Consider the following 14,600-nt stretch of genomic DNA (forward strand, 5'->3'; position numbering starts at 1 on the left):
ATGCCGATGGTAGTTTTTGTACGGGGAAAAATTAGTAACATATGTAAACAGTAGGTCATACGCCATTGGCATTGCCGCTGAAAACTTAAAAAAGCAGATCTTATTCAAAATTTCGCAATTCGTATGTATTATTCAGTCAATGCTGTTCTTTGATCTATGACAAATTAGAGATATCTGTTGTGATAACAATGTACTCAATCTTGCTTTAAACAATAGCGGTGACAGCACGAGGTCAACGGGAGCTGAAGGAAGGCAAAAGGATCGGAAATAATATATTAAAACGAGGATGTTTTTTGTCAATAGTTGAATGAGCGATAAACCAGACTCTTCGGCAAACATCTAGCATGCATGTCTGCTGGTAAGAATAGAAGCGGTCGTTTCGTTCGAGTAAATTGGTAGGTACTATTCATGTCTATTGAGATGTTTTGTGGGTCAAAACTGGCAGGATCCCGGAAAATCTGTATGTGCATTGTTCTGACATTCAGAACGACAGAATCTGATGGAATAAGTTTTGTTCGGATTAAACGAAACAACATTGATCGGAAGTTGTCACTTTTGAGGCATTGAAAAGAGCCATGGATAATTCAAAACATGTGAATTCTGGAATAAATCGACTTTTTACAAATATATAACACCAAATATGCACTTTTGCAGCAAATGAATACAAACGAATCGCGTCAATCGCCTTCCACACGACAATTTTTATATTTCGCTCTCATAGATTTTTCATCGAAACGCCTATTCCCTCCTTTCCATATCTGGGAAGTTGAAACTTTCGATGCTGTATGTCTCGAATTCAACGTTTATGTCCGGCAAATGAAATTTTACTGCAGTAATATAATGAACTAATATTTAATTGTATCATAAAAAGAGTTTTGCCCCAAATAAACTGACATTAGACCTAAAATTAGAATTGTCTTCGATGAGACTATGGTATATTATTGCACCGCGCGAATTCGTAATATTATTGTATACAAAGGGTTTCTGTGACCCTTATTAGTTCGGTCCGCGAATCATTTCTGTTTTTTCCCGAGCGTTAAAAGGCCCGTCACATTAACCTATTTAGTATTTTTAAATGTAATCACTGCCCCGACGCCTCGAATTACATGAAACGTCCTCAACCAACAAAATTCGCACGGTCATCTCTTTAATAAAGACAACTCGAAAGCGTCCGCCTTTATTCTTTATATTAACTCCCATTTATGTAAAAAATAATTATCGGGGATGTCAGTAAAATATTTTAATTGTGATACCGTGTTTGTTGAGCCCGCTACAGATCCGTGTTGGCCTGCGGTTTCCAGTCCGTGTGGTAATTGACCCCATTCATCTGTAAAAAAACAACACCACGGAATGAATTTTCGATGCGCACCTGCAATTAGATTTCCAAGTATTTCGCAGAAATGTAAATATATTTTATTACCATCATGCACTGAACTCAATAAATTGCTAGAATGATCACTTCTCCGCGATGAAACGCAGGTCGAAGATGGTGGAATTGATATAAAAACTATTATCCTATAATCCTCATGCTACCTACACCTTAATCCAGTTATTAGGCTTAGGAAATCAGATACTCGTGTATTTTGGACAAAAATTATTATTTTTCGAAGAAAAACAGACTAACTTGGCAGTCACTAACTCAGCAGTCCAACGCTCCATCAAAATTTACTTGAAACCGAAGATTTACCATCTTGAAACCCAAAACACAGGTTAAACAAGACAAGAAAGATTTCGTGACATCTCGAGTTTATCTCAAATGTTTCAAGTTAATCTTGAAATTGTCTTTGATTTTTTTTTCATTACTCCATCATCTCTAGTATTGAATTTTTTTTGCCAATTCACTGCATTCCAATCCCACTGTTTGCACAGCGTGCTTAGAAAGTGTTTTAACAAAATCTATTTGAGTTCAGCAAGTTTGAGCAAATAACTCCAAACAAAGCTACGGTGGATAATTGAACTGTCGATCACAAATGACACTGATTGAAGGATTGACCGTCTTGCAAACACAAGCTCGTTTCAAGCAGATTAGTATAAAAAGAAGACCGAGATGGATATAGCTCTATCAGTAATAAATTATTCTTCCTAGAGGTCCAGTAAGGATCATCTCTTATTGATCATGTGTTACTACACGAGGAAACCTAAACTAAACTAACTTTATTTATACTGGATAGCTCTATCAGTTCCATACTGTTCTTCCTAGAGGTCCAGTAAGGATCATCTCTTATTGATCCAGTGTTACTACACGAGGAAACCTAAACTAAACTAACTTTATTTATACTGGATAGCTCTATCAGTTCTAAACTGTTCTTCCTAGAGGTCCAGTAAGGATCATCTCTTATTGATCTAGTGTTACTACAGAAAGAAACCTAAACTAAACTAACTTTATTTATACTGCATGGATAGCTCTGTCAGTTCTAAACCGTTCTTCCTAGAGGTTCAGTAAGGAATATCTCTTATTGATCCAGTTTTAATGCAGAAGGAACCTAAACTAACCTTTATTCATACTGGATAACTTGTCTACAAAGATTGATGAAAGACTGTTTGCAACCGAAAGGTTTAGAATCATGCATATAGAGATTTAAGAATAATTCACCAGATTCTTTCTAACCTGTAACAGTTGCTAAGAAAGTTAAAGAGAAGTACTTTGAAGTACTTCCGCGTTTAAGTGTATAAAGTTGATTTGGAAAATTGCGATGCGCCGTATTGCCCAATTAAGAAGCGAATAGAAAAATATATATTTATATATGACCTATAACGATGTTACATAACCATCACTTGCATCCCAATTAATATGATAGAAGTATCTCAAGTGCATGATGATATGAAGTCACGAAATCTTATAACGTAAAAACCTGTGTGCTTGGGTAGAAAGATGATTTTATTCCTGGTTATACTGTTTCACCACTGAAAATATCATTCAATTCAGGCTATTGTCAGAAATGTTTAAAAAGATATAGAATTGCCCACGGATACGGTCAAAGAACTTGAACTTGTCCGATATTGTGCTTTTGTTTAATGAATGCCAAACATGTTCAATCCAATACTTGGATCTATATTGAATCCATATTAGCACAAAATTCATCCCCGTTGCAGAAGAAGACCACTAAAACGGATTTTCTACTGTATTGATATTTTTCACGCGTTCAAAAAACTCTTTTTGTCTGAGAGCTCTCAGACACAACCATATAAGAGCAATTTTTCAAAGATGAAAGAATAAATTTGTTCGGACGCAAAACAAGTGAAAAACTCGAAAAACAGTCTACCGGAAGGGCGAGCAATATTTAGATCCACAGGCCTATATTAGATAAACTGGACTGACCTTGCCATCACAGTCCAAAATAAACTGAGGAATATCCAACTGCTCGGGACTGATAAAGTCGTAAAGAAACTCCACGCCATTGAGGAAATGAACTTTGTCTTTCACCTCCGGAGCCGAGAACGTCGTGAACCACCAGGTCATAAATTTTGAACGAAACGTTGGGTGAACTATATGTAAACTTTTTAGATTCTTAACGTATCTAGGAGAAAAGAAGTGAGAGTTTAGATCAGATCAAGTTTCAAACAGGTTCATTTGGGTTCATTTCTGAGCAGTGCATTTTCGTTAAGTTCATTTCAGTCCAGTTTATTCGGTACAATTCATTTTAGTTCATTTCATTTGGGTCCGGTTTTTTTAGTTTACGTCATTTTTGTAAAGTTTATTTCAGTCCAGTTCATTTTATTCATTTCAGTTCAATCCAGTTTATTTTAGGTCAGTTCATTTTAGTCCAGTTCATTTTAGTTCAGTTCATTTTAGTCCACCCAGTTCATTCAAGTTCAGTCCAGTAGATTTTAGTTCAGTTCATTTCTATCCAGTTAATCTCAGTTCAGTATATTCCAGTCCAGTCCATATTAATCAGCACATTTCACTCCAGTTTCAGGACAGTTCAGTAATAAAGTCTACTCTGAAAACCTGATACACTATCACCACTTACTTATTATCTATCATTCTATAAACATATTTAATAAAACTCGTTGAAGGATGGTTTTCAGCTAGGCACATTGTGTCGAAGTAAATCAGGTTATATTCTTCGTTGACTAATCTGTCCAGGATGCCACAAGCATATCCCACAAGCTGAAAGAAGAGTTGGGTTGGAGGTTAATCACAGAAATAATGCTTGTCTACTGTTTCTATGAGATTAGCACACCTCACAAATTTTACTACTAACTTTCTTCAATTGTGGAGAGAGAAACAAAAATGAAAGGTGAAATCGGCCTCGTTTGTCGCGGAAAAGGAGGCAGATTGAAGCTTACGGCCTGTTTACACTTGCAATTTTTGCTGCGATTTTATGTGCGATTTTCTCCTTTTGACAAGTGTGAATGAGCGAATAAGTTACGGATGTTCAAATAAGGACAGTTATACATTAGAGCATTCATAACTTCTTCCTCGTTTCCATTTGTCAAAAGAAGACACCGAAAATCGCAGCAGAAATTGCAGGTGTAAAACGGGGCCTATACAAGAACTCTCAGTCTGACTCTTGTAAAAGTGTTCATTTGCTAACTAAATCTCAAGCTTGTTACCTGAGCCCCTAAATCAGGTGGGGGGCATGGTTTCGAGGCAAGCTGACCATTAAAGCACAGAATACCTATCTGGGGCCGGTTGTACGAAAGCCGGATAGCGCTATCCACCGGATAGCGAGTTTTTCAACCTTCTTAAAATTGTCCGTTGATCGGTATAACCCAGATTAAACCTTAGCATTTATAAATTAAAGTATATTTCTCTTAATTGGCAAGTTCATATCGGTAGTTTTGTAGGTTTTTAAGCATTTTTACAACGCCTGAAAATTTCGCTATCCGGTGGATAGCGCTATCCGGCTTTCGTACAACCGGCCCCAGAAGTAGAACTCCTGTACTTTTTTCGTAAGTGTGATTCGTCATGATTAGTCACTTAGCAAGTGCATTTTTTTGAGGTACTCACCTCCCTGCCAATACTAAAAATGCGCTGATTTTAGACATTGGCAGGGGGGTGATAGCCTCAAAAAAATGCACTTGCTAAGTGACGAATCATGACGAATCACACTTACGAAAAAATAGTATAGAGTTATTCTTCTGATAGGTATTCTGTGATTAAAGTTTGACTACTGTAACTCCGACTCCGTTATCGTAGCAATAAAGCTAGACAAACAGTCTCTCTTGAAAAATTGCACACAGTATTCGCATGGTGCATAGTACACGCTACTTACTCTATCTGAATCAATTGTTGTATCCGAAAAACGTTTCCCAATTATGAGAATAACTGGCCGGCCGATGATATCATGGCCTAAAGCAATCAAAAGGCGGGAAAATTATTAAGTAATTCGTCATTTAACAGTTTTGTCAGAAGAAAATATTCATCTGAAAATGCCCACCACAGTGATATATCATTCGAAGCTTTTTCAGATCAGAAAAATCCTGGCTTTTGCCTCTCTTCACCCAACGGGCATAACTATCAACAGAAATGTTATGTTTGATATTGTTATATAAGTGCTGTGTATTTTAAATGTGATTGGTTCATTCGTAGTCACATGACTTTAAATAAATGCAATGTTTCCCGCCAGGGAAACAAGTGAAAAATTGTTGCCCGCATATTGTCATAACAAAGTTTTTTGAAATGAAATTGTCGTGTAACATGTATGTTTTTGTTCCTATATAACAAAACACTTAATGTTCGCTACACCTCGGGAAATAGTGAGTTTTGTTTTCCCTCGAGTCTCAACGTTTCCCTCGACTTCGTCTCGGGAAACATTCAGACTCTTGGGAAAACAAAACTCACTATTTCCCTCGGAAGCATACATTAAGTGTATATTATAAACTAGGAAACATTGCTACTGGGAAACAATTTCTTATTGGAAAGAACATAGAAATTATAACGTACAATGATATATTTATAATTTCTATGGGAAAGAATGTCTTAGCAACAACGTCTCCTCCACCTTTGGTTTTACACTCCCTGTATTTCAAGGCTGAAAAACTCACACTTTCTGCTGCTCATAAATTCTCATTTCCTCCTGAGATTTTCCTTGCAATCTTTCGTGCGAGATAATATCGTGGTCGCCGTTCATGTGAGCAAACGCGTGTCGACCCACGTTTTCACTTTCTATGATGTTATCGTCTGTGTCACGAATTGAACTGACATCCTCGTCGCTCACTGCAAGCAAGGACAGTAAAATAAAGTTCAATGAAATGAAGTTAAAGAATCCGGCCATGTTGAAAGTTAAAATTTGTTACGAAGGCCCTTAGGTCAAAACGTCGAGTTTGTCTATTTTAGGCAGTTGTTATACTACATTTGATGCTAAGTTGTTTGAAGACGCTGCTCCCTTGTAATTTGTTAGAATTTCGGGCAACTCGTTCAGTAAACAGTGTCCAGTTGTTAAGGTGCAGCAAATGCTGTACAACTGAACTGCCAAATTTAGACAGTTTGAGAAGTGTTTTTTCTTAAAGCGTTTTCTCTACAGTCAGCCTGTTTATCAGACCAGAATGTTTAAGAATGGTAGCAACAAATTGTTGCAATGACTTTATGACACAGGTATCTATGGATATGACCATGGTCAAGCATCCTACCTCTTGATTTATTTAAAGGTTTATCTGAAATTCTTATTTCCCTCTCTTGGATAACAGGTTCACCCATTTCATTTCCTAGAAACACATACACATTCTCAGAAACACATACACATTCTCAGAAACACATTCTCAGAAACACATACACATTCTCAGAAACACATACACATTCTCAGAAGCACATACACATTCTCAGAAACAAGCAGCAGAAGCACACCGCATGCATGGTGTGCATTTACAAACATAATGCATTCATGCATCTTTGATACCGGTACCTATATTTTCTGGAAGTTCGCCAATACAAAACTGTTCTTCGGCTTCATTTCTTGGAAAATAAAGCGCCATCACCTTTCTGTAGATGTCCTAAAAGCACAACAGATTATTCGTAGAAGTTAATTCTGGCTTATGATTCTCAGTTAGATATATTGTGCTCAACTTAGAGACAACGCTACACACTATACCTCATTTGTACCACCCACAACAAACACAACTCGTTCTATGGTGTCCCCATAGTGCTCCAGAAATCTTCGAATTGTACCTAAAGAGAAATACCTAAATCCCTCAATTTTTCTGAGAAATCAGCATGACTGTTCGTAGAAGGACTAAAATGCAATTTCCAAGAAAAGGTTCCAAGTGTAATACTCTTATTTAACTTTAACACTACTTACGGATAGCAAGATGGGCACCAGGTTCAGGTGGGAAGCCACGTTTAGACAAATACACAATGGGGAATCCAATTGAAACCAGCTTGTACTCTCTATTTAGGAGATAAAAAAAATGGGTTAACAAACTTTACTACCAGAATGGTTAAATTGTATTTTGGCCAGGCAAGCCCAGACATGCTAAGCCATGTTCTCTATAGGTATGACAGAATGAGAGAACGTTCCCACATACCTCACAATAAACATGCTGTTTCTGTAGCAAAAATACAATGCACTGTCTGCCGCTGTTTGGTATTTCACATTGTACCTTGGGCCAACTGTGTGGATAACATATCTGGATGGTACATAAATAAAATGTAAATGTAAACATTCCTGTTCCAAGCCATGTTCAGAAAAGTTCCTGCACTTTTAAATGCTCTAGTTATGCTGTGTAAAATGACTGGGATTGTAAAGTTTGGTAATATAACCAGCATATATGATACAAACCTTGCTGGCAATTTCAGACCTTCTGTAACTTTAGCTTCACCAGTTCTACAAACTATATTAATGGTAGAGTCAAAATGGTGGCCACGATTGTGAAATTCCTAATGCTAGGCTGTTTCCCATTACATTCACTTTGCCTGCATTCACATGACCTCAAAATACTCAGTTTCAAACCTTTAAGCTCTTTCTTGCAAACACTTATAAGTTCTGGACCAGCAACACTGTGTATCCTATTGCTGACTGGATTTTTATCATCCAAAGTTTCGTTAGTAGGGTTAACGATTGCATCGACTCCAAGATTGGTGATATCACCGTCCCTAGGATATAGTTAGCAGCTATGAAACTGGATGAAAATTGCCCCAAATGTGGTACAACAATAGACAAAACAATCCTCCTGGAAGGCTGGTATACCACATTTGAGGCAAAATTGTTAGAAGTTTTTGCCATACTGCTCCTTTGTTATAACAGATGAAAACTGGTCAGAAGCAGGAGCCTATTGACAAATAAACTTTTACCAATAAAGAAGAACTCAACTGCTTTGGATTTTTCACAAGTATATACAAAATAAACACAAAACATTTCAGGCAGGTTTTTAGACACATTAGAAAACGAAATTGGAATGAAAGGCATAAGAGATTGAAGCAACTGTTAAACAAGTCTGCAAGTACTCAAGGCAACCAGTTTACAGTTGTTTACATAAAAAAACGCGAGTTCCGGTCAACAATCTAAGATGCCTTATATTGTGATGAATGTTAAATTATCAATATTTAGGTATCACACGTACAAGACGAATTACAAAAACTTTATAAAAATAACTCACTATGAACAAAGGTGGGGGAACTAGGCCGAAGAGATTGCGTGCTGTTTGTATCAAATTTGCGCCAGAATGTAGCAAATTATGACCGAATTATCGAGTTTCATTATTACTTTTATTCATTTTATTTAATTATTGGTTTCATTACTTTTCGAAACCCCGATCAGATGTAAACGTTTAGCAACACACACAAAAGCACGTTTTAACTGAATTTAAGAATCTAAACTCACCATAAAGAGACCTTCTTATTTAAGTCTTTTCGTACTGGAAACTTCGAGGGTCGAATGTCAGACGGTACTGGATATCTTGGTGGTATCAAATCGTTCCATGACGGTAAACTATAGCCTTCTACTACCTGAGAAATTGCCCCTAAAGGATCCATTGTGTGAATTTCAATGAATAAAGGCTTCTTTTCCTTTTACATCATTGCCTCGTGCCAGAAATTAAACTTTCACCTTCATTTATTCTGGCAGGCTGGCAGCCATGTTGCAACCATAGCTTGTGAAGGTCACATGATAAACACTGATGCAATTCAGAGAATGATAGTGAACAATCCAGTTACATAATATATCTCGAAGATCAGTGATACATTCATCCAGTCAGCATCGGAAAGAGTTCAGTGATTTATGCATCAAGTTTATTAAAGCAGATCAGTGATCAATCCATATATAGCTCAGTGATTTAGATATAAAAGATATGTGATGTATCCATCCAGTTTTCCAACAGGGTGGCGCATGCTGATAAAGTTGCCAAACAAGAAGTTTTACTGTCTTGATTTTAAAGCTTCAAGAAAAACTATAGTACCCTGACTGAGAGAGGAAATATATTTTAGTTTTATTATAGAAAAGAGGAGAATAATCCTATTAGATTGCGTGAATTTAATCGTCTTAAAGTCTGTCAATTACTTGACGTCACAAAAGAATCGCAATTTCAACTATAACTTTTATTTTATTTCATTTCACAGGCTAGATTTTCTAGTTTCAGTGGAAAAAAATAGAAAACAAAAAACGAATTACACGCAGATATATCATAAACTGCTTAAAACCTTTGGTATTTCGTAATTTTGTTAGAACGACCTCGGAAAACACGAGAAAGAATGAAAACAGAATATGATTCATTTCCCCTCTTTGGAATAAACAGTATGTATACATATACGACGATTTTTGCATGGTACATTCTGGGACGGACTTCCTGATTATTTCACAGCATGAAGTTTTACTGCATATTAACTGACTGTGTTGCATAATATTAGCATGTGACTATCGCATGGCCTAATACTGACTTTAGGGGATTATAAAATTAATAAAAAGCTATTTAGAGCATCAAATTTTTGTTCCACGCTCTACAGTGATTTGTATAAAAATGTCTACCTGTGATAGAAGCGAAGATATGAACAAGAAATGTGGTTCCGTGCTGGGGAATTGTTTATCAAAATGTACGCGACCCGCGCAACGATATGTCTCAAAAATTCCCACAATTCAAGCCGCGGATATCATGCGAGATCCAAGATTAAACAAGGTTTGAATAGAATAATTTTAACCTATTATACAACTGGCAGTAGTAAGTCTTCTGCCATTAAAATATTGATCAATGAATTCTTCTGGCAATAAGTAGAATATTGAGGTAGACAGGGACATCTGGGCGCATTGCTAGTGAACAGGAAATTCTGGCATTTGCTAGCCTATTAGTTACAAATGGTCTTACTTAGCTATTGATTGACAGTAGTTTCAAATCGTTTCATGGAAAATTCAATAGGGGACTGTCTCCATTGTCCAGGTCTACCCAGTCTTTTCGGCCCCATTGCTACACGGCTAAAAACACTCAAGTTGTTGGTGAAAGAAACGACGTCAGTGGTGTTACAGGAGTCTAAAACAGGCCCTGCAACTTGATAACAACCAAGTTCATCGGGTGCAACAAAACATTGTTTCATCAACAACTTAGGAAGAACTTAAGCGTTTTTAGCCGTGTAGCGAATATGGAGTAATTTCACTGCAAACATGAATGGATGAAAATCTAATCCTCAAGGGAACAGGTTTTCCACTTGAAGAACGACAAATTCTGGGCATACATGGCTTGCTACCGCCGACACTAGGAAATCAAGAATTGCAGGCGCAGCGTATCATGCGGCAACTATCAAGCAAGGACTCTGATCTTCATAAGTACCTGGACCTCATGGCTCTGATCCAGAGGAACGAGCGGTTGTTCTATCGCGTTCTCATGGACAACCTGGTTGATTTAATGCCCATCGTCTACACACCCACCGTAGGAAAAGCCTGTCAAAAATATGGAGAGATATTTACAAGCCCAAAGTAAGCGGATGTTGCAAATGTATTTAGACCAGTGATTTAGACAAATCACTGGTCATTTTGGCCGTAGTTGAATAAAGGGGGTACCACAACCCTGTATTTGGTGGGGGCAAGGTTAGAGCTATAGGCGAGGGGTGGTGGTTTCTCGAAGGCGAACCGATGTGGTCCAGACAGCGATTTGTTAAGATAATAAAAAGCACCTTTCAAACTGAGCGTGCTCGCAATCTCTGAGGACACACACACCTTTGCTAGGAGTACTTCCCGGCCTAAACACAAAAAAAACACCTTCCAAAAACCAGTCTTTCGAAGTACATGTTTTACTAACTTTCTAGGGGTTTGTTTATTTCAATCAAAGACAAGGGACATGTTGATCAGCTTGTCAGCAATTGGCCTGAGCCGAACGTCAAGGTAAGATTTAAAGAAGGAACGATATTGCAACCTTGTGAAGTAATTACCAGGAAATGATGACCACTCTTTGCTAACCATCTGCTTTCTGTTAAAGTTAGTGGTGATGACTGATGGTGAACGTATTCTGGGTCTCGGGGATCTTGGTTGTCAAGGGATGGGTATTCCGGTCGGCAAGTTGGCTCTATGTACGGCATGTGCTGGTATTGATCCAGCCCGCTGTCTGCCAATACAAATTGATGTTGGAACAAATAACCATGTGAGTTGACATGAGTAAAAAACTTTGCTTTCTAGAGACTAAAAGATAAGGTTCAAAATTTACTCCTCTTCTTTTGTGGTGAGCATACAGGTGTTCTTTATCCGAATGGTATCAACTATCAACCTTTTATATCGTTGTAGGAATTGCTAGACGATCCTTTTTATGTTGGTATTCGCGAAAAACGAGTGAGAGGAGAAGAATATTATGAGTTGATTGATGAAACTATTCAAGCATTGAGAGATAGGTAGGCCTTTGATGTTCCTGGAGGATGGAGTGCTATTCTTCTTGCAGGAGACGGGTTTCATAGTTTGTTTAGGAGAATGGCACTCAGTTTAGAATCAGAGCAATATAGAAATTGCAGTAAATATCAGAGCAGAGATCATTAGCCTTAGAGATGATTTTCAGACTTTAAACCAATATTTCTGAAGGTTTGGGAAGAACACTCTCATTCAGTTCGAGGATTTTGGAAACCACAACGCGTTTTATTTCTTGGAGAAATATCGTTCAAAAATCTGCACATTTAACGACGATATACAAGGTTATGATAAACACAATTATACATCAAAAGTTTATTTCAGGTTACTGGAAGTAGCCGTAACATGAAGTCAATCACAAATTTTTAGGCACGGCTGCTGTGGCTGTGGCAGGAATCATCGCAAGTTTGAGGTTATCTAAGAAGAAACGTTTAGCGGACAACACGTTTGTCTTTCTGGGTGCAGGCGAGGTACAGGGGGACTTCAGGGAATCAGGGAGACTTCAGGGGGACCCCCGGGTGCAGGGGAGGTACAGGGGGATTTCTCTATTCAACGATTCAAGCTGAACAGTTGAAAGGCCTTTTGATATTCTTTTAAATTGTGCTTCAGGCAGCAATCGGTATTTCTGACCTGCTGGTCCTCGCTATGAAGAATGAAGGTCTGGAGGAAAACGATGCAAGACGAAAAATATCATTAATTGATTCAAAAGGATTGGTCGTCAAGGTGGGAATATAATTTCACCTAATTTCTGAGTGTGAATACATCCATGAAGTATATGTGCTGGGTAAAGGCGCATGGCTAACATATGACTTTTTAGGATAACAACGATTGTATTTATCATAGGATAGGAGTGTTGGAGGATTAACGGAGACTAAACTGAAATATGCGCGGGAAACTGGTTACATTGACAACTTGTTGGACGTTGTAAAATCCTTAAAGCCATCGGTGTTAATAGGTAAGATTTCATAGCCGGGACTTTTTCCATAGATGGTGAACGGTGATCAACAGCGCATGAAATGAAATGGTATTTAGGCACTTTTTATGAATGAATTGAAGCGAAATGAAGTCAATAAGTTTACGACAATTAACCAAGTATATAATCTATCGCAATTATCGCTACTCTGGTTTAATTAATGAAAGTAATCACCACACAAAGATTACATTAACGATTCACCACACAAATTATTACATTCAGATTTACTTAATCTCTAATGAAATTGAGATTAAGTAAATCTTTCTTCCTCCAAAAAGTATTCACATTTCTGAAGTTGCGATCATCAGTTGGCCTGTAGCTAGAGATGAAGCCCAGCAATAATTTGAGACCCGAAAAAGAAGTCGCTGCATAGCCATTTCTGTTCAGGTGTGGCCGCCGTACCTGGATCATTTAACGAGGATGTCTGTCGAACTATGGCGATAAACAACGAACGCCCTGTCATCTTGGCTTTGAGTAACCCCACATCGAAATCAGAGTGTACTGCCGAACAGGCGTACACGTGGACCGAGGTATAACATGAAACATTCATTGATAAGTATTGATATGCGAGTTACGACCACAACTGTCTCCAAACATCCACCTCTAGTATTTTCATTTATCTTCATCGCTCTGTGGGTCTCGTCTTTTAGGGAAGGTGTGTGTTTGCAAGTGGAAGTCCGTTCTCTCCTGTGACCTTACACGATGGCCGTCAGTTTACGCCGGGACAGGGCAATAACTGTTACATATTTCCAGGCGTGGCACTTGGTACCATAGTTTGCGGGGCTCAAAGGGTATCTGAAGGGATTTTCTTGGAAGCAGCAAAGGTAAATTACTGGATTCAAATATTATCAGGCAATCGTTTATGCTGGAGGAATTTACGAGCATTAAAGTCATGCACACAGTAACGTTTTCGAGCGTTTTCTTTTTCCTTTTCATGCCAAAACGGTTTTAAACACCGTCAATTTACAATAGAAGTTGAAGCTAATTTAACACATTAAGCATATTTTCCCTTGGACCGTGTGGACAAGCCGACAAGGCGTCAAAACGATAAACTAAAACGATTTTGAAAACTCTCGAAAACAAAAGTTCGTGTGCATGCACATTAGTGCACATAGTCTTAATCTCCTTTTTTTTCAGAGCCTCGCTAGCCAGGTAACGGACGAACAACTGTCGAAAGGCTGTATCTATCCTCCCTTGAGTGACATCCGTGAGGTGAGCGTTCAGATAGCGGCAAAAGTTGCCGAGTATGCTTACGAAACAGGACTGGCGACAGTCGTTCCTGAACCTAAGGATAAGATAGCAGTGATCTCCGAAGGATTATACAATCCAGATTATATATCGTTTGTACCAAGAACTTTTGCTTGGCAATGATGCGTATAACTAGTTAATCGTGTTCAAATGTCAATCTTATTATGAATACTTCTTGTGCGATGTAAGAATGACGAAACTCTCGTACACCTGATATGCTTAGGGCCAGGGAGAACGTTTAAGAACGCTTCAGTTATACGTCCAATAATAATATGACTTGAAATAACTCAGAAGTGTAAAACAACAAATTGATTGTGGAATAAATGAAGTATATTATGTTAAACTATGCATTGTAACTTTTTAGTTTACAGTATATATTTTTACCAAATAACAAAATAGAAAATGTATAATAGTTTGACTAAATGTTCACCAGGAGGTTTAACGTCACTAATACTTCGTTCATTTTTCGATATGTGGCAGATCCTCGATTTAACCGTTCGTCTCAATTACAACAGGCTGTAACACACTAACTAGTTTCGTGCAGATCCCCTAAGTTCCCTAAAACTACCTTCCCATTTCTGTGCAGTGCGTTTCATCATCACTGAACCTCATTATTAGCCCAT

At 37.9% G+C, this 14,600-nt stretch overlaps 2 protein-coding genes across 2 annotated transcripts; one reads left to right on the forward strand and one right to left on the reverse strand.

The window, feature by feature from the left end:
- Window positions 1-495: 495 nt before the first annotated feature.
- On the reverse strand, window positions 496-9,035 carry LOC114538029 (protein GDAP2 homolog). The gene is made up of 14 exons (XM_028559152.1): window positions 8,763-9,035; window positions 7,893-8,035; window positions 7,722-7,773; window positions 7,468-7,569; window positions 7,242-7,330; window positions 7,035-7,111; window positions 6,849-6,936; window positions 6,577-6,651; window positions 5,992-6,163; window positions 5,385-5,461; window positions 5,220-5,296; window positions 3,972-4,111; window positions 3,320-3,518; window positions 496-1,327 (listed from the first exon to the last, which is right to left on the reverse strand). Exons 1-14 carry the CDS (start codon window positions 8,912-8,914, stop codon window positions 1,271-1,273), a joined length of 1,500 nt encoding a protein of 499 aa, XP_028414953.1. The 5' UTR covers window positions 8,915-9,035; the 3' UTR covers window positions 496-1,270.
- A 758-nt stretch (window positions 9,036-9,793) lies between these two features.
- Window positions 9,794-14,300, forward strand: LOC114537346 (NADP-dependent malic enzyme-like). Its single transcript, XM_028558460.1, has 12 exons — window positions 9,794-10,050; window positions 10,558-10,841; window positions 11,171-11,246; window positions 11,341-11,502; window positions 11,643-11,746; window positions 11,931-12,040; window positions 12,126-12,226; window positions 12,366-12,479; window positions 12,600-12,711; window positions 13,117-13,259; window positions 13,380-13,553; window positions 13,867-14,300. Exons 1-12 carry the CDS (start codon window positions 9,895-9,897, stop codon window positions 14,098-14,100), a joined length of 1,770 nt encoding a protein of 589 aa, XP_028414261.1. The 5' UTR covers window positions 9,794-9,894; the 3' UTR covers window positions 14,101-14,300.
- The last annotated feature ends 300 nt before the right edge of the window (window positions 14,301-14,600 follow it).

The sequence above is a fragment of the Dendronephthya gigantea genome, unplaced genomic scaffold, assembly GCF_004324835.1.
Source record: "Dendronephthya gigantea isolate DGI-Jeju-01 unplaced genomic scaffold, DenGig_1.0 000002F, whole genome shotgun sequence".
NCBI classification, from domain to species: domain Eukaryota; kingdom Metazoa; phylum Cnidaria; class Anthozoa; order Malacalcyonacea; family Nephtheidae; genus Dendronephthya; species Dendronephthya gigantea.